This window comes from Dendropsophus ebraccatus, chromosome 12 (genome assembly GCF_027789765.1).
Source record: "Dendropsophus ebraccatus isolate aDenEbr1 chromosome 12, aDenEbr1.pat, whole genome shotgun sequence".
Lineage (NCBI taxonomy): Eukaryota > Metazoa > Chordata > Amphibia > Anura > Hylidae > Dendropsophus > Dendropsophus ebraccatus.
The window spans coordinates 87,301,415-87,326,366 of record NC_091465.1 but is presented as its reverse complement, the minus strand read 5'-3'; the positions used below and the strand labels follow the sequence as shown (position 1 = coordinate 87,326,366).

Below are 24,952 nucleotides of genomic sequence, written 5' to 3'. Positions count from 1 at the left end.
GGCAGGTGTATTATATGATGGGATATTACAGGCAGGTGTATTATATGATGGGATATTACAGGCAGGTGTATTATATGATGAGATATTACAGTTAGGAGTATTATATGATGGGATATTACAGGCAGGTGTATTATATGATGGGATATTACAGGCAGGTGTATTATATGATGGGATATTACAGGCAGGTGTATTATATGATGGGATATTACAGGCAGGCTATCTTTTCCTAGCATCACATGCTATGCTGCATTGTTCTTGCTCCGGCCTCAGTTTTCTCCTTACTGGGAGTTTCTATACTTATCTGAGGGATTAGGGTGCAGGGTTCCCACTCCTGACGGTGGCTCCGCCCCTCCAAGATGACTGACAGGCGGGCGGCCAGTGATGCTCAGGGGGCGGGGCTCCGGCCGGGCAGGGATGACTAGAGCGGCGCGTGTCACCTGCAGCAGGTGGAGATCGCGAGGATGGGAGAAGAGTACAGGACGGTGCGGCTGGAGAGGGGGCAGCGGCTGGAGGCGGTGTGTGTGCTGGGCAGCGGCCTGGGCGTGCATGTCATCGGGTGAGCTGCTCTTACATAGGACTGCAGGGACATCTGCTGCATTATCTGTACTCAGAGAGATCACTGTTATCTGTGCTCTTACATAGGACTGCAGGTGACTACTACATTATCTGTACTCAGAGAGATCACTGTGTTATCTGTGATGTTACATAGGACTGCAGGGACATCTGCTGCATTATCTGTACTCAGAGATATCACTGTGTTATCTGTGCTCTTACATAGGACTGCAGGTGACATCTACTACATTATCTGTACTCAGAGATATCACTGTGTTATCTGTGCTCTTACATAGGACTGCAGGTGACAGCTACTACATTATCTGTACTCAGAGATATCACTGTGTTATCTGTGGTGTTACATAGGACTGCGGGTGACATTACTACATTATCTGAACTCAGAGATATCACTGTGTTATCTGTGGTGTTACATAGGACTGCAGGTGACTACTACATTATCTGTACTCAGAGATATCACTGTGTTATCTGTGGTGTTACATAGGACTGCAGGGACATCTACTACATTATCTGTACTCAGAGATATCACTGTGTTATCTGTGCTCTTACATAGGACTGCAGGTGACAGCTACTACATTATCTGTACTCAGAGATATCACTGTGTTATCTGTGCTCTTACATAGGACTGCAGGTGACAGCTACTACATTATCTGTACTCAGAGATATCACTGTGTTATCTGTGGTGTTACATAGGACTGCGGGTGACATTACTACATTATCTGAACTCAGAGATATCACTGTGTTATCTGTGGTGTTACATAGGACTGCAGGTGACTACTACATTATCTGTACTCAGAGATATCACTGTTATCTGTGATGTTACATAGGACTGCAGGGACATCTGCTGCATTATCTGTACTCAGAGATATCACTGTGTTATCTGTGCTCTTACATAGGACTGCAGGTGACATCTACTACATTATCTGTACTCAGAGATATCACTGTGTTATCTGTGCTCTTACATAGGACTGCAGGTGACAGCTACTACATTATCTGTACTCAGAGATATCACTGTGTTATCTGTGGTGTTACATAGGACTGCGGGTGACATTACTACATTATCTGAACTCAGAGATATCACTGTGTTATCTGTGGTGTTACATAGGACTGCAGGTGACTACTACATTATCTGTACTCAGAGATATCACTGTGTTATCTGTGGTGTTACATAGGACTGCAGGGACATCTACTACATTATCTGTACTCAGAGATATCACTGTGTTATCTGTGCTCTTACATAGGACTGCAGGTGACAGCTACTACATTATCTGAACTCAGAGATATCACTGTGTTATCTGTGGTGTTACATAGGACTGCAGGTGACTACTACATTATCTGTACTCAGAGATATCACTGTGTTATCTGTGCTGTTACATAGGACTGCAGGTGACAGCTACTACATTATCTGTACTCAGAGATATCACTGTGTTATCTGTGCTCTTACATAGGACTGCAGGTGACAGCTACTACATTATCTGTACTCAGAAATATCACTGTGTTATCTGTGCTCTTACATAGGACTGCAGGTGACTACTACATTATCTGTACTCAGAGATATCACTGTGTTATCTGTGCTGTTACATAGGACTGCAGGTAACGTCTACTACATTATCTGTACTGAGAGATATCACTGTGTTATCTGTGCTGTTGCATAGGACTGCAGGTGACTACTACATTATCTGTTCTCAGAGATATCACTGTGTTATCTGTGGTGTTACATAGGACTGCAGGTGACTACTACATTATCTGTACTCAGAGATTACTGTTATCTGTGCTCTTACATAGGACTGCAGGTGACATCTACTACATTATCTGTACTCAGAGATATCACTGTGTTATCTGTGCTGTTACATAGGACTGCAGGTGACGTCTACTACATTATCTGTACTGAGATATCATATATCTGCGCTGTTACATAGGACTGCAGGTCACATCTACTACATTATCTGTACTTAGAGAGATATCACTGTGTTATCTGTGCTGTTACATAGGACTGCAGGTGACTACTACATTATCTGTACTCAGAGATATTGTGTTATCTGTGCTCTTACATAGGACTGCAGGGACATCTGCTGCATTATCTGTACTCAGAGATATCACTGTTATCTGTGCTCTTACATAGGACTGCAGGGACATCTACTACATTATCTGTACTCAGAGATATCACTGTGTTATCTGTGCTGTTACATAGGACTGCAGGTGACTACTACATTATCTGTACTCAGAGATATCACTGTGTTATCTGTGGTGTTACATAGGACTGCAGGTGACTACTACATTATCTGTACTCAGAGATATCACTGTGTTATCTGTGGTGTTACATAGGACTGCAGGTCACATTTACTACATTATGTGTACTCAGAGATATCACTGTGTTATCTGTGCTGTTACATAGGACTGCAGGTGACTACTACATTATCTGTACTCAGAGATATCACAGTGTTATCTGTGGTGTTACATAGGACTGCAGGTGACATCTACTACATTATCTGTACTCAGAGATATCACTGTGTTATCTGTGCTGTTACATAGGACTGCAGGTGACTACTACATTATCTGTACTCAGAGATATCACTGTGTTATCTGTGGTGTTACATAGGACTGCAGGTCACATTTACTACATTATCTGTACTCAGAGATATCACTGTGTTATCTGTGGTGTTACATAGGACTGCAGGTGTCAGGTACTACATTATCTGTACTCAGAGGGATATCACTGTTATCTGTGCTGTTACATAGGACTGCAGGTGACTACTACATTATCTGTACTCAGAGATATCACTGTGTTATCTGTGGTGTTACATAGGACTGCAGGTCACATTTACTACATTATCTGTACTCAGAGATATCACTGTGTTATCTGTGGTGTTACATAGGGCTGCAGGGACATCTGCTCCATTATCTGTACTCAGAGATATCACTGCTATCTGTGCTCTTACATAGGACTGCAGGTGACATCTACTACATTATCTGTACTCAGAGATATCACTGTGTTATCTGTGCTCTTACATAGGGCTGCAGGTGACATCTACTACATTATCTGTACTCAGAGATATCACTATGTTATTTGGTGTTACATAGGACTGCAGGTGACAGCTACTACATTATCTGTACTCAGAGATATCACTGTGTTATTCGTGCTGTTACATAGGACTGCAGGTGACATCTACTACATTATCTGTACTCAGATATCACTGTGTTATCTGTGGTGTTACATAGGACTGCAGAACACATCTACTACATTATCTTTGGTATTACATAGGACTGCAGGAACATCTACTACATAATCTGTCCTTAGTCACTGAGTGACTATTATCCGGTATAATAATCACCCTGCTCTCTATTATCTGGTATAATAATCACCCTGCTCTCTAATATCTGGTATAATAATCACCCTGCTCTCTAATATCTGGTATAATAATCACCCTGCTCTCTAATATCTGGTATAATAATCACCCTGCTCTCTATCTGGTATAATAATCACCCTGCTCTCTAATATCTGGTATAATAATCACCCTGCTCTCTATTATTATAAGGTATAATAATCATCCTGCTCTCTAATATCTGGTATAATAATCACCCTGCTCTCTAATATCTGGTATAATAATCACCCTGCTCTCTAATATCTGGTATAATAATCACCCTGCTCTCTAATATCTGGTATAATAATCACCCTGCTCTCTATTATCTGGTATAATAATCACCCTGCTCTCTATTATCCGGTATAATAATCACCCTGCTCTCTAATATCTGGTATAATAATCACCCTGCTCTCTATTATTATAAGGTATAATAATCACCCTGCTCTCTAATATCTGGTATAATAATCACCCTGCTCTCTAATATCTGGTATAATAATCACCCTGCTCTCTAATATCTGGTATAATTATCACCCTGCTCTCTAATATCTGGTATAATAATCACCCTGCTCTCTATCTGGTATAATAATCACCCTGCTCTCTAATATCTGGTATAATAATCACCTTGCTCTCTATTATTATAAGGTATAATAATCACCCTGCTCTCTAATATCTGGTATAATAATCACCCTGCTCACTATTATCCGGTATAATAATCACCCTGCTCTCTATTATCTGGTATAATAATCACCCTGCTCTCTAATATCTGGTATAATAATCACCCTGCTCTCTCTATTATCTGGTATAATAATCACCCTGCTCACTATTATCTGGTAGAATAATCACCCTGCTCTCTAATATCTGGTATAATAATCACCCTGCTCTCATATCTAGTATAATAATCACCCTGCTCTCTATTATCTGGTATAATAATCACCCTGCTCTCATATCTAGTATAATAATCACCCTGCTCTCTATTATCTGGTTTAATAATCACCCTGCTCTCTAATATCTGGTATAATAATCACCCTGCTCTCATATCTAGTATAATAATCACCCTGCTCTCTATTATCTGGTATAATAATCACCCTGCTCTCATATCTAGTATAATAATCACCCTGCTCTCTATTATCTGGTATAATAATCACCCTGCTCTCATATCTAGTATAATAATCACCCTGCTCTCTATTATCTGGTATAATAATCACCCTGCTCTCTAATATCTGGTATAATAATCACCCTGCTCTCTAATATCTGGTATAATAATCACCCTGCTCTCTATTATCCGGTATAATAATCACCCTGCTCTCTATTATCCGGTATAATAATCACCCTGCTCTCTAATATCTGGTATAATAATCACCCTGCTCTCTATTATCTGGTATAATAATCACCCTGCTCTCTAATATCTGGTATAATAATCACCCTGCTCTCTATTATCCGGTATAATAATCACCCTGCTCTCTATTATCCGGTATAATAATCACCCTGCTCTCTATTATCTGGTATAATAATCACCCTGCTCTCTATTATCTGGTATAATAATCACCCTGCTCTCTAATATCTGGTATAATAATCACCCTGCTCTCTATTATCTGGTATAATAATCACCCTGCTCTCTATTATCTGGTATAATAATCACCCTGCTCTCTATTATCTGGTATAATAATCACCCTGCTCTCTATTATCTGGTATAATAATCACCCTGCTCTCTATTATCTGGTATAATAATCACCCTGCTCTCTAATATCTGGTATAATAATCACCCTGCTCTCTATTATCTGGTATAATAATCACCCTGCTCACTATTATCTGGTATAATAATCACCCTGCTCTCTATTATCTGGTATAATAATCACCCTGCTCTCTATTATCTGGTATAATAATCACCCTGCTCTCTATTATCTGGTATAATAAACACCCTGCTCTCTATTATCTGGTATAATAATGATCCTGTTCTCAATTGTAAAAAAGAAAGAAAAGTCCTTTGACAAGGAGACAATCTGGTAATAGAACGTCACTTCTTCCCATCCCTTCCTTGTACAATTACTGTATAAGGCCCCTATTGCACTGGGCGATTATTGTGCAAAAAATCGTTATATTCCAATTTTTCCGATAATCTTTCCGCGTGTATGCCGGCGCCGATCGAGAAGGCGTTTGTGTGTTGTATTTTGCATCTTTTAGGCTGACCATAAAATCACGGCTATTCCTTCGCTGATCATTCACACGATTTGTTCTTTTCCTGGGATCTAAGTAGACGATCACAATAACCACTATCGTGTTGTGTTTTCTGGTGAACGATTTCAGGTCGCTCCCAAAAGCGTTTGTTTACAATTGTTTATCGTTAATCATAAAAAATTGCATAGTCTTATAGAACCCTAACGCCCATATTACCCCCAGCACAGAGGAGATCCCCAGGAACCTGGTGACACCATGACTTCTGTGTTCCCTTGTAGACATGGGGAGTGTGAGGAGTTAACCAGACGTCTCTGCACCTGTGTGTGTGTGTTAGGGGGTTGAGTGACATTATAAGTTATTACGCTCCGGCTATATCCTGGTGCAGCACATATCCTCCTCACTGGAGACGTTTCATCGTCATATCCTTCTCCCTCCCATTGTGCGGTCACCCAGCTTTCCCAGACTGCTAGGTGTGCAGTGGGTGTACACGTCTCAGCTTATTTTGCCGTTCAGGAGTTTAGAAAGCTGGGTGATGCACAATGATGTTGCTTCCTCACAGGGATCGCCTGTCGCTCTTCCTTCAGCAGAAATGACACATATAACGGCCTGGACGTTTCATCATCTTCACACGAAACCACAAGATCCGCCTCCTAGTAACAGTAGTTGCGGATCGCCAGTATATAGAAGCATCTCTAAATGAAATGTGCGGCTCCAATGCTGGGTATTCTGTGAAGTGGGAGTGGCTTACCAGAGGTGGGTGTGGTCTTCAGGTCAAAAGATTTATTGCAAAGTCAGAAAACGTTCCTCATAATCCGGGTGCAGAGACCCTCCCTGATCATATAACAAGCTAGTATGGCAGCGGGTAATAGACTGTAGTGTCTGCAGAGTCTATCCTTCCTGGTCCTGGTGCAGGGAGTGTTAATGTGCACCCCCCATAGTGATCCACCCCCTGGCACAGGCCCGGCGGGCAGCAGCTGTGAGTGGGTAATCTCTGCGGAGCGATGGCTCTCAGCACCTGGGCAGGGATATTCGGAGAAGCACTCAGACCTTCTCAGGATTTGTAGGGATTACCGATAAGTGCGTTCTCTGCGGCCAAATCAGCAATTCATCAATGTTTATTTAGTGCGGAGTCCAGGGACTGAAGATCCGGGGATCAGCAGAGGTGTTAAAGGGGGGCGTCCCCTCTCCTTTGGAGGGGCAGGTAGTCTGTCCTTTAGGGAGATGTCAACTCCACTGATGGAGGAACACTCTATAAGGTCCACATTGCAGAGCAATAGTTACACGGTTGTTTGTAGACCCCTTACTGGCTGTATGACAAGGGAGGTTGGACACAAAGAGGGGTGGCGCATATAGAATACCTGTCTGGTTGGAGAAACATGGCCTGATAGGGATGCCCCGTTCAATTGAAGAAAGATGACTGAGTGGGATGGCCATCCAGTTCAAGTGGGATAACCAACTGAGGTGGTTGTCAAGATGGAGAGGGATGTCCCAGTTGAAGCAGGATGCCCAGGAGAGATGGCCACCTTCTTGGAGACGGATGACTGGCCAGCTTAAGGTGGAGGCCTGAGAGGGATGGGGGAAACACCTTGGTGGAGAGGGTGGCCCATGTAAGATGCCTCCTGTTTGGAGAGGGATGCCTGAGTGGGAGGGTGGACAGTTGGAGAGGGATAGCCATTTGGTTGTAGGGGGATGCACACAAAGTTAGCTGGATGTCCTTGATAACCATAAATGACTTTGCTCGAGCTTGGATGCTTTTTGATGGTGTCTCGTGTACTCTACATACAATACAGCTGAATAGGTTTTTGGGGTTTACCCAGCCATAACTCCTACTAACACTGGCGCTGCCTGGCAGTGCCCACAAATGGGTCATCAGCGGCTGCAACCTGTGTCTCATCAGGTGTATGCAGCTGCCAGATATGCAAAAGAACACTGCAGAGACACCATCACGTATCAACGTCAGTGAACTAGCCAGACCTTCCTCCGGGAAGGAACAACAAAGCCAAGGAATGTCTCCAATCAAGGAAACCACCCAAGCAAGGTATCCATCCACAGACAGCTGTTTGGGGGTATTTGCCCCTCATCAGTGTGGAGTAGGATTCTGGCTAGTGGGAGCAATGACTAGTAAGTACATGCAAAAGGAGATCAACCAAAACACTGCAGAAACACCACTTACTAGGCATTGCTCCACTAGCCAGAATCCTACTCCACACTGATGAGGGGCAAATGCCCCAAAACAGCTGTCTGTGGATGGATACCTTGCTTGATTGGAGACATTCCTTGGTTTGATTGTTCCTTCCCGGAGGGAAGGTCGGGCTAGTTCACTGACGACGAGACATGTGGTGGTGTCTCTGCAGTTTACTTTGGCATATTTGATTTCCCAGGGGGCAATGTTCTAGAATACACTAACGTCGAGACACGTGATGGTGTCTCTGTGGTGTTTTGGTTGATCTCCCTATGCAGCTGCCAGGTCATGCTGGGAGTTGTAGTTCTGCACCAGTTACAGACCATTGGGCCTAAGCTGTGGATGTTAGCCTAATGGCTGAAGCGGTGACTGCCTCAATCACGTGTAATGGTATTGCTCTGTGTGAGCTGGAGACTTCAGTGGGAGGATGAGGTGGGTTTAGGGGGTCCGGCTTGGTGGTTGTATGGCTTCTGCCCGTCACTGATACACATGGATCTCATTAAGGTTGTTCTCCAGAAGACACGGTTGAAATGTGGAGACGTCATCCTGACTCTTCCAGCGGCTGCCATGACAGATGCTGATCCAAGATGACGCCAGTGGCGGCCAGCCTCAACATCATGGATATTCTGTCAATGATCTCGAGGGAGGAGGGCAGCGGGCGGCAGCGATGGCGATGATGATAGAACTTTGTACCATAACTGGGTTAACAGTGAGATCTCCATCTGGAGCTCGGGGATAATTTTACTCCTATGTCCTAGTGAATGGAGTATTTACGAGCTCTGGCCCTAGCCCCGCGGTGTCATTTATTACAGCTCGTTCCCCATGTCACCCGAGCCGCGGCCGTCGTCCGTGCTGGCTGGCGCATTCCTCTCCGGCCCAGCTGAGAAATCTTAGAAGTTGTGAGATGGAACTTACAGGTTCCTGACGCCCTCTTACAGATCACAGCAAGATTTGGGCGTAATGTGAACGTGTCCTGGGTGTGAGGGAGGTGTGAAGCCCCCAGTACATAGAACAACGTCCATACAACGTACATAGAAGAGTCGTCCCCGTCTGGTAAAAATGGTATTTCTAGGGTGATGTACAATATGGCCGCCTGTGTGGCTTTGACCTTGTAGGATCAGTTCCCTGTATATGGTCAGCGCTCTCTTCAGGATTCTATGAAAGCAGAAGATGAATCGTAGTGGAGGCCATGTTGGCAATCCAATCCTCGGTCTGGGGTCGGGTTCCCAGGGATGAGCGCTGCTATATGCCATGGGGCGGCCTGAGTGACAGATTTATGAGACAACATTATTAGGGCTCTTCCTTATTTAGCCGGGGATGAAGTGCAGGGATCCGGTTCAGTGCTGGACGCCACCGCCGCGTGAACTCAATGTGTCAATCTCCGTGTCACTGTTAATCTGCAAATATGGTTTATCGCTTTCTCCAAAACCCTGGAACCTGCAGCTGTTCTGTAGGATGGGGGGTGCGCAATGAGGGGGGGGGATGGGTGCGGAGGATATTCCCCTAGGATATAAGAAATGATCAGTGTAAAAAAAAAAACATTCTCCGCTTAACAGATCCACTTGCTGTCAGGGAATGGACCCAGGTACTACCTGCAGTGTATCCTGAGAACAACATTCACTGACGGCAAGCAGAGATCCAGAAAAGACCCTGCTCTTATGATTATAGGAGACATTTAAAGGGGGGGGGGTCTAAGTGACAAAATGTGTGTGAATTATTTTCAAGCCCATAAAGTGGCGCCGGGCTATAAGTTGCCTAAGGGGGTGTTCACACGTACAGGATCCGCAGCAGATATCAATGTAAGTAAATGCCTGAACACAGCATGAGACGGCACCATAAATCCCCTCCATGCTCCCAGGATGTGGTCTCCAGACAGTGTCAGAGCATGATGGGAGATGTTTGTTTGTATACTAGAAACTAGAACACCATTGTTATGTATCCTAGAAGCTCGGACGCCATGATTGACACCTCCCCCCCCCAATGTCCTCTTTGTTGAAAGTTGTAACTACTGCAGCAGAGGACTATGGGTAGGGGGGCCCTTATATGTCACCTCTTACAGGACGTCTCTCTTCTCTACAGAGGGTCCCCACCCGAGTGCAAGTGGTTCAGCCTCCGCAGCTCCCCTAATATAGAGACTGAAGTTCTCTACAGCGATGCCTCCCAACAGAAGGTGGTCAAAGGGGAGACGCTATGGCCCATGTCCAAGAGGACGCTGGTGGTGTTCCGGATGACAGAACCCAGCGCCGAGACCAATGATGGCAAGGTGGGTCCTACAGCGTATACTATATACTGCCAGTGATGGGGCAGGAGCACCCAATCTACATACATATAATATATATGTGATCTACAGAAACAGTGGAGTCACTTTGTACATATTACTGATCCTGAGTTACATCCTGTATTTCCCTTATTAAAATTTTAAACATAACAATAAATAAATACAGAAATAACGCACCATATACCATATCTAACCAGAACAAAACAATAAAAACAGAAAAATTAGCAAAACAAAATGAAACCATAACATAAACCACCGGTCCATCCCCACACTCATCCCTCCACACCGACAACCCATATACCTATATACAATATATACACACACAGTATAAACAATTTTAGCTAAACATAATAAACTATATACACTACTATATACAAACCTATGTACACTACTATATACACTACACTACTATATCCTGAGTTACATCCTGTATTATACCCCAGAGCTGCACTCACTATTCTGCTGGTGAGGTCACTGTGTACATACATTACATTACTGATCCTGAGTTACATCCTGTATTATACCCCAGAGCTGCACTCACTATTCTGCTGGTGAGGTCACTATATTCTGGTCTTGTGCTTCTCTCTGCAGGTGACCATTTCTTACTATGGGAAGGGGGACACTCCTGTGGATAAAGCTGGAATCTACCTGACCGGGATCGGTATGTCTCTATCTCTTAATCATTGGCCAATAATGTGACAGGTCTGTGCCGCCATAGTTGCCCGAGTTGCTCCTGGACACCATGTTTGATCATGTGATCCAGTAGCGGCAGTGGAAGTGATTCCACACGATATCGCCATCAGCAGGCGGTTGTCCATTTAAAGTGAGGTCATAGGTCATCTACGCCGGGAATGTCCTGGTGGCCGCGGTTTCCTGTGAGCTATAAATTACTGGTCCTATTACCTGTCCCGGCATCCAGGGACTTAAAGGGGAAGTCACCATTTAGAGGGTGTATAATACTGTGTAACCCCAAGATGTCGGGCCTGGTGGGGGGAGGAACCAGAGAGCAGGTATGTGTCCTCATAAATCCTGTTAGGACAGCCGTGTGAGTTACATCAGGACAGGAGCGCGCTGCGAGGACGGCCACATTTATTGCTGTGACATTTGGGATGAGTTCAGGTTGCACATACTGCGGATTTCACGGCCCTCCATTGTCGGGGGTGCAGAGCTCCTATGGGAGAGGATAGTGATATAAATAGAATGAATCCCCTGCTGATGGGCGCCGGATACATTCCGGATTATCAGACGGACACAGAAATGTCCACAAGGGTGAGAGCCTGCTGCGGCAGCGCTCTTCAGGTGATCTCCCATCATGCCCTGTGGTCTATCAGTGCATCATGGGAGATTCACAATAGCTGGAGGACTGCTGCCATATAGTAAGATATTACCGCCACATATGATAGATTACAGGGATCTCATGGTCTCTGGAGGACTGCTGCCATATAGTAAGATATTACCGCCACATATGGCAGATTACAGGGATCTCACGGTCTCTGGAGGACTGCTGCCATATAGTAAGATATTACCGTCACATAGGGCGGGATTACTGGGATCTCACGGTCTCTGGAGGACTGCTGCCATATAGTAAGATATTACCGCCACATATGGCAGATTACAGGGATCTCATGGTCTCTGGAGGACTGCTGCCATATAGTAAGATATTACTGCCACATATGGCCGGATTACAGGGATCTCACAGTCTCTGGAGTACTGCTGCCATATAGTAAGATATTACCGCCACATAGGGCAGATTACAGGGATCTCACAGTCTCTGGGGGACTGCTGCCATATAGTAAGATATTACCGCCACATAGGGCAGATTACTGGGATCTCACAGTCTCCGTAACTTTTTGCCTCTTTCTTCTCAGAGATATCTCTGGATGTCGATGCAGATCGGGACGGAGAAGTAGAAATTAACAACCCGCACAAGGTAAGTGGTATGTGATACATGGAGGAGAGAGCTGTAATATCTGCAGGTTATATCAGTGCTGGAGCGTTATAAGAGGAGCGGCTGATATCAGTCACATATGATGTAATAGGAGGCTATATCAGTACTGGAGCGTTATATATAAGAGGAGCGGCTGATATCAGTCACATATAATATAATGTCTGGAGGTTATATCAGTGCTGGAGCGTTATAAGAGGAGCGGCTGATATCAGTCACATATGATGTAATAGGAGGTTATATCAGTGCTGGAGCGTTATAAGAGGAGCGGCTGATATCAGTCACATATGATGTAATGTCTCTGGTTATATCAGTACTGGAGCGTTATAAGAGGAGCGGCTGATATCAGTCACATATGATGTAATGTCTCTGGTTATATCAGTACTGGAGCGTTATAAGAGGAGCAGCTGATATCAGTCACATATGATGTAATAGAAGGTTATATCAGTGCTGGAGCGTTATAAGAGGAGCAGTGATACCAGCTGGAGGTTATATCAGTACTGGACCACTAATTATAACATTATCTTCCCTCCCTTTAGGCTTCATGGAGCTGGGGCCCGGACGGTCAGGGCGCCATCTTGCTGGTGAACTGTGATAAGGACAGTATGTTCTCCCGCACAGTGGATGGAGGAGATAAGTATGTTCTGTCCAAGGCAGGTGAGTGACGGTACAGGGGCCGCTCCATGTACAGCGGAGGGGGCAGCACTAACCTGGTCCCTGTGTCCCCCCACAGATCTTTTGGACATGTCTAAGATGGTCCTCCGGATAAAGGGGCCCGAGAAACTCCCTGCAGGATACAACCTGATGCTGTATATCTCCGCTACTGACGCCCCAAACCTGGGGGTCTTCTATCTGTATGGTGAGTTCCCTGCTCGCACCCCAAAATAAACTCATGTAATCCGGCATAACCAAGGAAACGATGCAGAGCAGAGCAGTACGAATCCTATAGGACATTAATACAGATGTAAGACATGTATTCTGTACTCCAGCCACCTCCAGAGCTGCAGCGATAATTCTGCTACAGGACTGCTGCCCCCTGCTTACATTACATATGGTGGGAGTTGTAGTGAGTACACCACAGTACATGATGGGATCTAAAGCAAAAGCATCCCTGGCTGTATGCACTGTAATGGAACAGAGCAGAACTGTGAATGCAGCTCTGGATGTGGCTGAGAGTATAAGTTGTGATGCGTTATTCATCTCCTATTGACCCTCCATCACATTATATGGCGGTATAAACTGGGGAATAGAGCTGAGAGGTGACGGCAGCCCCTATATACGGCCGCCAGAGTCTTGAGCTCGGCCGGTTGCAGTTATGAGCCCCTTTGCCCTGAACTCTTAAGAACCCAATTAACAATGACAAATCTGTGATCCTCGTGAAGTGGAATCTCCAGAAATCCCGAGCTCTCGAACCTGATCCCCCCCGAGAGGCTGCAGGGCATCATTAATGGGGCTGTGGACATCCGATCCCAGTACAACAAGAGGCTGCCTGGCGGGTAACCAGAGAAGTCCGGCCGCCCAGGAATCTATATTAGTGTCCTCACACTTGTCATTAAAGCCGCATTAATGGACTATTAGCACATTGTGAATGAGAGAAGTTGTGACAGGCCGATAATAGAGACGCGGAGTCCCCGCACCTTATACCCACCAGGTCTCCTCCGCTTATATGTAACCATCCTGACCCGTTACTGCTACAATGTATCCAGGCCAGAGAATCCCAGACCGATACATTGTATCAAGGGCAGGAGAGAGACTGGAGCTGTATGGAAGAAGCCCTGCCAGCGTCACATCACCCTGTCTGCCTCCTCTCCTAGAAGTGACCCAGTCTGCTCCCTTTGCTGGAAGTGACCCCATCTGCCTCCTCTGCCCTCTCCTAGAAGTGACCCTGTCTGCCCCCTCTCCTAGAAGTGACCCTGTCTGCCCCCTCTCCTAGAAGTGACCCTGTCTGCCCCCTCTCCTAGAAGTGACCCCGTCTGCCTCCTCTGCCCTCTCCTAGAAGTGACCCTGTCTGCCCCCTCTCCCAGAAGTGACCCAGTCTGCCTTCTCTGCCCCCTCCCAGAAGTGACCCCTTCTGCCCTCTCCCAGAACTGACCCTGTCTGCCTCCTCTGCCCCCTCCCAGAAGTGACCCCTTCTGCCTCCTCTGCCCTCTCCCAGAACTGACCCTGTCTGCCTCCTCTGCCCTCTCCTTACAGAGAAAGCCTACATTCATGTCCTGGGCAAAGACAAGCTCTTCTACAAGGCGCGCTACAAGGGGACCGGTGACATGGAGTTCTTTGTGGAGGGACTGCGCTTCCCGGATGAGGGATTTAATGGACTGGTGACCATCAAGGCCAGTCTGCTGGAGAAGCAGGTGGAGGTAACGCCTAATAGGGCTGCCATTACTGTGTCCGCAGGGTGGGACCCAGCTGTCCTGAGTGCTAATGGTGTCTAGGATGGTTAGATATCTAAGCAGATGTGTCATTCAGGGGCCTGGGAGAGCTAGAAGGCTTAGGGCTCCCCTGTGAGGCGGAGGTCTCCCCGTGTGAGGCGGAGGACTCCCGTCTTGCTCACCTCCATAAATAGTAGCCTGACAGGGGCGGCTCATGTCCAGTAACCGGATCTGGTTTTGGGTTTCGTGTTGCGATCCTTGGCTTAGGTTTCGCTCCCGTTTCTGATGGTGCTAACAGTATAATCAGTCTGAGCCGCTGCCAGGGACAAGGGAAGGGTGATCCTGACTAAATAAATCACTGCTGACCACCTCAAGAGGGCTCATTCAGCTTTCTGCAGACCCCGAACGGTACAGGAACATTTAACCCCAGTTTCCCCGCTGTCCTCTATGTTGGTTCATGAACTAGAAGGCTCAGGATGAGCAGCGCTAGGAGTCCTCCACCAGATAGAGGTGTATCCCAGTGTCTTACAATGAGCAGATATCCTTCCCCTGTTCTGCTTTGTCATGCAGGGAATCCCGGAAACCCCCATATTCACAGATGTGGTGATGTTCCGTATCGCCCCGCTTATTATTACACCCAACACCTTGGAGCCCATTGAGGTTTACATCTGCAGGTAAGAAGCCAAATGTTTCATTAAAGCGGTTCTCCGGGCAGAAGGGCTTGGGAAGGGGATGGATAAAACAACAACGTCCACTTACCTCCCCGGTTCCAGCTCTGGGTGCATGACACAGCTCCGGTTCCCCATCCGCTTCCATTCCGCATCGAAACCGGAGAGGTAGGTGGACGTTGTTGCTGTCATCCAGCACTTCCCGGCCATAGTGAAGAAAAGCTCCTCCTCTCGGGGTACTCCTTTATGGCTGACGTGTAGTGTTGGCTAAAGGATTAAGACGCCCCATATCGTGCCCGCTTTCTTCCTGCAGTGTAAAGGACAATTTCATGTTCCAGAAGGCGATGCAGAGTCTGGTGAAGGACGGAAACTATCAGATCAAGGTCTGCTTCGAGTATGTGAACCGCGGGGATCGCTGGATGCAGGTCAGTGTGTGTTATCCTTACACTACAGGGTCATGTGACCTGTGTATTCGCAGGATGCTGATAGATTGCTTTTACCTGTAGGATGAGATAGAATTCGGATACATTCACGCTCCACATAAAAGCTTCCCGGTCGTGCTGGATTCTCCCAGAGATGGAGCAATGAAGGATTTTCCTGTTCGTGAATTGTTGGTGAGTTTAATGTGAGGTCTACTTATTTACTAAAGCAGCCATGACATCACTGAGAATACAGCCTATCCATCACTAGAGATAGTGACATCACTGAGAATACAGCCTATCCATCACTAGAGATAGTGACATCACTGAGAATACAGCCTATCCATCACTAGGGATCAGCGGTGACATCACTGAGAATACAGCCTATCCATCACTAGGGATCAGCGGTGACATCACTGAGAATACAGCCTATCCATCACTAGGGATCAGCGGTGACATCACTGAGAATACAGCCTATCCATCACTAGAGATCAGTGACATCACTGAGAATACAGCCTATCCATCACTAGAGATCAGTGACATCACTGAGAATACAGCCTATCCATCACTAGGGATCAGCGGTGACATCACTGAGAATACAGCCTATCCATCACTAGGGATCAGCGGTGACATCACTGAGAATACAGCCTATCCATCACTAGAGATCAGTGACATCACTGAGAATACAGCCTATCCATCACTAGAGATCAGTGACATCACTGAGAATACAGCCTATCCATCACTAGGGATCAGCGGTGACATCACTGAGAATATAGCCTATCCATCACTAGGGATCAGCGGTGACATCACTGAGAATACAGCCTATCCATCACTAGAGATCAGTGACATCACTGAGAATACAGCCTATCCATCACTAGAGATCAGCGGTGACATCACAGCCCATCTGTGCAGCAGGAAATAAATGTAATTAACCCTTCTTATGCGGTTGGCTGTTATTGCTCCCTGCTGGCGGCTGCTCAGTATTATATATATTATATATAAATAATATATATTAGTACTGTATTCTCTTTTGTGCTCAGCGTCTCTGCTGCATCCGGCTTTATAGACGTGGTATATAAGCCATGTGGGTCAGGTGTCGCCCTCCTGTGCCAGCCGGGGTTTCTGGGCACCCTTCCCGGGCATTTTATAGGTTGTCCTACAATTTAATGGGCGACGTTAGTCGATTAAGCTGTAATGGAAAGTCTTCTGGGTCCGGGGCCAGGACCCCCCCCCCCCCCCAGAACGGTGGGCTTAGCAGCTGCCATATTGCGTGTGATGGATTGTTATTGTGTTATCCCCCGGCTTGGGCTCATCTTACTGGCCCTTATGTGTGGTGTCGGGTCCGCCAGGGGCCTCTTCTGTTCCTGGACTTATCTTCTCCTTGTATTTCCAGGGACCAGATTTTGGCTATGTAACAAAACACGCAGCTTCCTCGGAGGTCACAAGCCTGGACTCCTTTGGAAACCTAGAAGTGAGCCCCCCGGTGACTGCTGGAGGCAAGAAGTACCCTCTGGGGCGGATTCTGATCGGGAGCAGTTTCCCTACGTAAGAGTTGTCAGACAGGCAGTGAGATGGATGGATCTGCAGCCCTGGCGGCTGATCCCTTGCCTGCTGTAATATGAGGGGGGCCCTCTGGTGGGGTGGTGGCCCCCGGGTCACATCCCCTGTAATTATAGCTCCTCAGCTGTCACACGAGTGGCAGTAAACACCTTGCTGCCGCTTTGCTGAGCTGACAGAGTTATCTTTGAGAGCACCTCGCTGCGCTCACCTCTGTAACTCAAGAATACCATCTGCCAGAGGTGGCGGGGGACACGCACACAGCTCATGTGATCATAGACACCAGATTGGATATGATGCAACCTGCTGCCACTGCAGATCTGCTTTACAGGATCCCAGCAATGGTTGGGGGTCTGTCTGGGACCATCCTGTAAAGCAGGGGTGGGGAACCTTTGGCTGTCCAGGCATGATGGGAGTTGTAGTTTTGCAGCAGCTGGGGGCCTCTTTTCTATAGCGCCACCTTATTCCAAAGCCTGTCATGGCTCACTCCCGGTGTGCGTCCTCACTCTCCTCTCTCCACAGCTCATCTGGCAGAAGAATGACCAAAGTGGTGCGGGACTTTCTGTACGCCCAGAGGGTGCAGCCACCCATTGAGCTCTTCACCGATTGGCTGCTTGTGGGCCATGTGGATGAATTCATGACCTTTGTGCCGGCGCCGGATCAGAAGGTGCCGTCTGCATTTTACCTTATTATAGATTGTAATGTTATAATATATATATCAGGTGGATTGCTTATTGGTTCCTAGCAATCATGCCCAGATTCTGGCATAAAGTAACTAGTTGGTTAGACTAGACAGGCCACAGCTACACCGGATGAAACAGCCTGTGCTATGGATAAATCTGCTGCATTCTTAGACGGTCACACTTTGGCCTGCAGGACTGCACAGCAGATTATAATATGGGTGATGTGAACAGCCACCCGGACCGCCCATATTATAATGTACGAGGCTGCAGGCAGTGACCGTGAGGAGACAAAGCCGCCAATGTAGAGCTAATCTATCCATGGCAGGTGCGGCAGCACAATCAGGAGAAAGTTACTAAGGGGCGGCAGGAGAGGAGGCGATGTGGCTGCCATTGGTATCGCTTACATGTGCTGAGCGAGTGCCATCTCCTCACCTAACTTGTGGGGGCAACTACTTCATAGGGCAGTATTATTAGGGGTTCTATTAGGAAAACTAATACCGCATGGGCTACACAAGGGGGCATTACCACCACTTTGGGTACTATGGATGGGTAGGAGGTGTTATAAAAGTGCAGTACCTAATGTGAACTATAGATATGGCATGGTGGGAAGTTCTGTGAATAGCCTGGAGCCCATGGTACAGTTAATTCCCCACTGGAGTCCGTGTCACTGCTGTATGTACCTGAATGCTTCCTGCCATAGAGGAGCCACCATACTAGGCCTCAGTCCAGTCGTCCCTATAGGATAGTGGTACATGCAGCAGTGAGGTGGATGCTTTCCTTCACCCTGCCCTCTACCTTCCCATTCTAGACTTGACTTTATCATAATGCACAGCACCATGAACTCCACACACGCACGCTGGTATAAATATTACGGCTGGCCCATAACTTCGAGCAATTCTTTCATTTTGGCCCAGTATGTATTTGAGTTTGGCCCCTGGTCTAGTCTCTCCTCCACAGGTAATGGCATCTAGTAGTGTGCTGCTGCTGCCACCTGCTGGGGGTCTGATGTAATGACTACCACATTCACTACACAGACCGATGACACCTAGTAGTGTGCTGCTGCTGCCACCTGCTGGGAGTCTAATGTAGTGACCACCACATAGGCTTCATCTAGTAGTGTGCTGCTGCTGCCACCTGCTGGGGGTCTGATGTAATGACCACCACATAGAAAGGCTGCATCTAGTAGTGTGCTGCTGCTGCCACCTGCTGGGGGTCTGATGTAATGACCACCACATTCACCATACAGACCGGCGGCATTATCAGGATATACAATGCAGCTACCATGGAATCACAGAACAGGTCGTACACTTTGGGTCACAGTATAAAAAAAATAAATAAATAACTTTAACGTGCATAAGCATTAACGCCCCGAGAGTCCATACCATGTGGAGCATGGAATACCATGGTGCATGCTTACCCCTGTGACTCTGTATAAATCTGTAGATCGTGCATGCTACTGACCAGGACTGACTGTACAGCGCCACAGTTATGACTGTACCATGTGAATACTAGTAGCTGACTATTTTCTGCCTCTTCTCTTGTGTCAGGGCTTCCGTCTGCTCCTGGCAAGTCCGGCCACCTGCTTCAGAATCCTACAAGAAAAGAAGCAGGAAGGTCATGGAGACGTCTCTATCTTCCAGGGTGAGTAGCTGCGTGGCCCTGTCCTGCAGAGCGTTGCTATTGTGCTTATTACACTTACATTCACCATTATTCTCACGTTCCTTCTGCAGCATTAGAAACCAAGCGACTGACTGTGGCCAAGGTCCTCTCCACAGAGACCATTGTACATGAGAATAACTATGTGCAGGTGAGCTCAGGCTGTCACTGGGACTTGTCTTCTTCAGGACGGTCACCTGGCCTTTCCCCAATCAGGTCTGACTAGTTGTGAATACGTAGTGCAGGATTCCTGTGTAATTGTCACAGTCAGAGGACACGAGCGCCGTATTCATGACTATACGGCGTCACTCTGTAACTGTGCTACGTATGTATGAGTAATATGGGGTCGGTCCAGGTTGACGCATACCTGCAGTATCATGTGACTTGTCTACAAATCTATACTATACACTGAACAATCACTGCATTAGGAACAGCTGAGGCCTGACATGTGACCAGTCACACAATGCCATATGGTGACCATGTTGTGACCTCTCTTCTGCCAGCCATTGGTAAACGTGGTGACTGTGGGCAGAATATTGAGGCTGATGGGGGGTGCAAGTATATCTGGAACCACCGCACTTAGCTGTTCCCAAACCACGGCATCCAGACTGAAGAAACTATGGCAGCAATCCAGCAGACGATCAGGCAGTAGCAGGTCACAGGAGGTGAATGTCACATGGCATATTCAGTATCTCAGAAATGACATACCGCAGTGGACAAGACAAAGTGCCACAACAATCACGCCGTGTACCCTGCATCTCCCGCAGCAAATCCCCATAGAAAACCTCTCCTGCTCTGGACAGTTCCTTACATGGACAGAGGTGGCAGCAGAGAGCACTGTCACACTCGAGAGAATAAACAACTTCCTGCAGCACATAAAGCAGCTGACAGTACTGGAAGACTGGAGAGACGACAAGAATAGAAGTATATTACAAATGTATATAACTTTCTGCAACCAGTTGTTTTGAAAGAGATTTTTGCCGGAGTACCCCTTTAATGGCTTCTGGACACATGGCAGAAGGTTGGAGGGCTAAGTCCCATTTCATGCTGAACCAAATGGATGGCTGGGTCTGTACCTGGCATAAACAGCACAAAGCTGTATGCTGTGGGTGCACTAGGCCTGTGGTCTGAGGAACAGTTTCCAGAAATGCCATTGGTCATTATACCACAGCCACTGAATGGTGAACAATATAGGGACCTGCTACCTGACCATCTGTATCCACATTCAGCTCTTCCCCAACCATTCTGCCATCTTCCACCGGGACCGTGCTCCATGTCACTAGGCAGGGGATGTGGAACACAATGACTCTAAACTCTCTGGACTGTATCCCGATTAAACACGTTTGGGATATGCCGGAATGGACAGCGAGCTCTTCCCCTGCTCAGTATGGAGGATGGGTGCCATCTTCTGGAATCCGTATTTGATTGCCCAATAAGGTGGAATGTATCCATGATGGAGTAGGAGTTCCTAATGCTGTGATTATTCATTGTATAACACAGAAATGTCACTGTTAGTGTGCCATAGAAGCAGCTGCGGGCCTTGTATCTTATATACATCGGCAGCATGTAGGGGGGCTGAAGGTGGGTACATAAGGACATGTGTAAGCAGACCATGGGGTTGTCTAAATCACGTGAGCTCAGACGATAACGCCGCTGATCCTCTTACAGCACTGTATTGACTGGAATCGGGATATCCTGAAGAAAGAACTTGGCCTGACGGAAGAGGACATCATCGATATACCTGCGCTATTCAAGCTGCAGCAGGGCCAGGCTGTGGCCTTCTTCCCAAACATGGTGAGTACAAGGATGGGTACGGACAACCATCAAGAATTCCAGAATGTTCCGAGTCTCTTGTGTCTTATCTTTGTGTCCCCACCAGGTTAATATGGTTGTTCTCGGTAAAGAGCTGGGAATTCCCAAGCCCTGTGGGCCTGTAATTAAGACGACCTGCTGTTTGGAGGATTACGTCATTGAGCAGCTCAAGCCTTTAGAACTGAGGTGCACGTTCATCGAGGAAGTCACCTCATACCACAAGCAACTGGGTGAGGTGCACTGCGGCACCAATGTCCGCCGGAAGCCATTCACAATCAAGTGGTGGGAGATGGAAGAGCCTTAGTGCCTGGACGTGGCCTGGCACCTCCTCATCCTTGGCCGTTGCCCCCTGTGCCCCAGCTGCCTCCTCTCATATGTTTTAGTGTTACATATTTGGGGCCGTTTCCTTTGGTTTTAGTTATTGTTACTTATGTCAAGTGCCACCTGATACAGCGTCTTCTCACAGCGCACTCACTATAAGTGATTATAGACCAGATTACATGACCTTCCTGTTGGTCTTTTATATATGAATTAAGGCCAGAGGTGATTGCTATATACCAGCCTCCCCAAGGATGATGGGAGTGATGGGCACAGATCACCCCCTGCTATACTTGATGGTCACTTATCTATATACGCCTGGAGTTTCTAGTTTTGGTGTCCTTTACCTGTCGTGTTGGGACTCACACCGTTGCCTGTACTGGGAAGCAACACTTACTATATATAATTTTTTTTACTAATCTATTATTCCATACGGCTTCATATTTCTGATGTGTTCTGTTCCTCCCGTATCCTGGACATCTTCCCCAGGGCGGAAGCATTCACCCAGCTCTTCCAGAACCAGCAGTCTGACTTGTTAGACATCAACCCACCACTATTCCTATGCAGTTGTGTCATAGACACAGAGAGGGGGACACAAGCGCCATAGTCACGAACGCACTGCGCCACTTTGAGACGGACATTTATAACCATGTGACGTATTTATGAATGCACAACATTTATATGGTACAACCAGATAAGTGAAGAGCACCCCTGAAGACCAGATCACTGTGACCCACCATACCTGTCTGGTCTGAGCTACGGTATAAGACATCCCCATCATATAGACACCCACACTCATTTCATGGCCCTTATACCGTGAATCTTCCATCTCGTGTATTACTAACCACAATAATAAAATCTGTGGAATAAAACGCATTTGTTGTTTTATTGGGGGTAATGAAGAATATTAATATGGCACTACAACACCCAGCATCTGGATAGGAAAATAATGGCAGTGCTGAATCAGTCACATGACAGACATCAGATGCCCTGCATCATGTGCCGGACTTTGGGGCCTGTTGTGTCCTAAGGGATAAACTAGTCACTTGTAGTGTCTCAGTAGAAGAAAGGGCATCAGCTACATCAGCGATGGGGAACCTTTGGCCCTGCAGCTGTTGCAAAACTACAATTCCCTTCATGCCTGGACAGCCAAGGGCTACAACAGCTGGAGGGCAGAAGGCTCCCCTACCCTGATCCACTTGGACATCAAGGACACAGACAGAGAACCTCGCTGGACCAGCAATCAGGTAGTGCCAGCACCTTTAGACCCCCTTAAGCCCTCTGACCTGGCAGAATCACGGGGCCTCTCCAGTAGGGCAGCCTTCAGCCGGGGGCCTCTCCAGTAGGGCAGCCTTCAGCCGGGGGCCTCTCCAGTAGGGCAGCCTTCAGCCGGGGGCCTCTCCAGTAGGGCAGCCTTCAGCCGGGGGCCTCTCCAATAGGGCAGCCTTCAGCCGGGGGCCTCGCGATGGTCCGTTCTGTCAGCCTTTGCGTTATTTTCAGCCTCCTCCTTCCTCTACTGCCTATTCCTGCAACAAAAAGAACCCAGTCAAAGATGTAATAAAGTAAGCGAGTGGATGGGGTCTAAGTGTTAGACTGCAGGTGTCTGACCCTCGGGACCCTGACTCGCCGGACTATATAGGATCCAGCTCTGAACAAATAACCAGCAGAGTAGTAAAACATTCAGCTTTATTATATCCGACTAAAATCCAAAGGTAGAACAACAAAGTGCAGCATGACCCCTCCGGGTCTTTATACCGGGGTTTATACAGTGAATTATCCTCGTATGTCATGTGCAACGTTTAACAAAAACCCCACAAAAGCTTCACAATTTAGACATCCATATCAGAGTCCATGTGCCCCATCATGTGCCCCAAGGGGCAGCATGGCACAACAAAAGTGCGCATCACTGCAGTCTAGCACATGCCTTTTTATCTCAGTTGAAAAAAACTTTATTGGCAGTCATTGGTAACATACATGCAGTACCACGTTTACTATGAAGCACAAGGCTACAGGCCCTACACTATGACCTAACGCACACAGCCCCCACAATGCCGCCCATCCCAGGAGGCAGCCGATTGATGGACGCACTTTGCTGAGCGAGTACCCATCACGGTACTAACATGGAAACGTCCATGTGCAGCAAAGCTGATGCCCAACGCACCATGGAAACATACCACAGCCCTGGCTCACAGTAAGAGCTCTATAAGATGATGACCTGCACAGAACCCATTGGAGCGCGAAATGTTTCCATGGAAACCCCGACTTCTCAGTTGTGTAGGAGTTCTGTCTTCAGGTGGGGTGTAGCGTCACTTGGTTTCCATCCAGACGGCCATGAGGGAGCCGTAAATCATGGTGGGCCTCTCAGACACAGAGCCCAGGTAGCATGAGGTGAGGAACCAGATGGCCACACAAAACCTCCAGACCAAAAGGGCAGCGCACCCAGGCAAGACCCAGCCATGCACAAACATGGGCACTGCCTGCTGAGAAGTCCACCACATCTGTATATAGTCCCCACACAGCCAGAGAAGGGGCCACATGAGGGCGCTGTAAGGAGTGCACTGGACTCCCCAGCCCCATCAGGCCCCTCCTCCTGGACACCTTGGACTGTTTGGGTAGTCAGCCTGCAGGAATTCATTACTGAGGCCCACACTGTGTATTTTTGTATCCCTCTCACACATACAGTCTAACATTAGGCCGCTCTCCCCGACCTTCTCTCATCAAGCACCTGTTTAGGCTGAGCAGCGCTTTCGTGGCACGAGCTTTTATACTCCTTATGATCTTCTGATTGGATAACATCGCTGCCACTCCACTGATGGCTGACCAATCGCCAAACAGCGCCCGCCTATCCCCATGGCAACCACAGAGGTTATCCAACACACCACCGAGACAAAGCAGCAGAGACAGAGCGGCCTCCAGTACTATAGGTGACGGAGCTAGAGGGGGCGGGCGCTCTGTACG

The 24,952-nt window shown here is 47.2% G+C and overlaps 1 protein-coding gene and 1 long non-coding RNA gene across 2 annotated transcripts; one reads left to right on the top strand and one right to left on the bottom strand.

The window, feature by feature from the left end:
* The first annotated feature begins 460 nt into the window (after positions 1–460).
* On the top strand, positions 461–22,824 carry PADI2 (peptidyl arginine deiminase 2). The gene is made up of 16 exons (XM_069949117.1): positions 461–556; positions 10,369–10,552; positions 11,159–11,228; positions 12,436–12,497; positions 13,052–13,169; positions 13,246–13,371; positions 14,706–14,869; positions 15,452–15,555; positions 15,863–15,974; positions 16,056–16,163; positions 17,362–17,513; positions 18,048–18,192; positions 19,756–19,849; positions 19,939–20,015; positions 21,533–21,658; positions 21,744–22,824. Exons 1-16 carry the CDS (start codon positions 462–464, stop codon positions 21,978–21,980), a joined length of 1,974 nt encoding a protein of 657 aa, XP_069805218.1. The 5' UTR covers position 461; the 3' UTR covers positions 21,981–22,824.
* LOC138770155 (uncharacterized) lies at positions 19,660–24,794 on the bottom strand. Its single transcript, XR_011359413.1, has 3 exons — positions 24,720–24,794; positions 23,281–23,520; positions 19,660–19,800 (listed from the first exon to the last, which is right to left on the bottom strand). It is a non-coding gene; the product is annotated as an uncharacterized lncRNA (long non-coding RNA).
* Between the last annotated feature and the right edge of the window lie 158 nt (positions 24,795–24,952).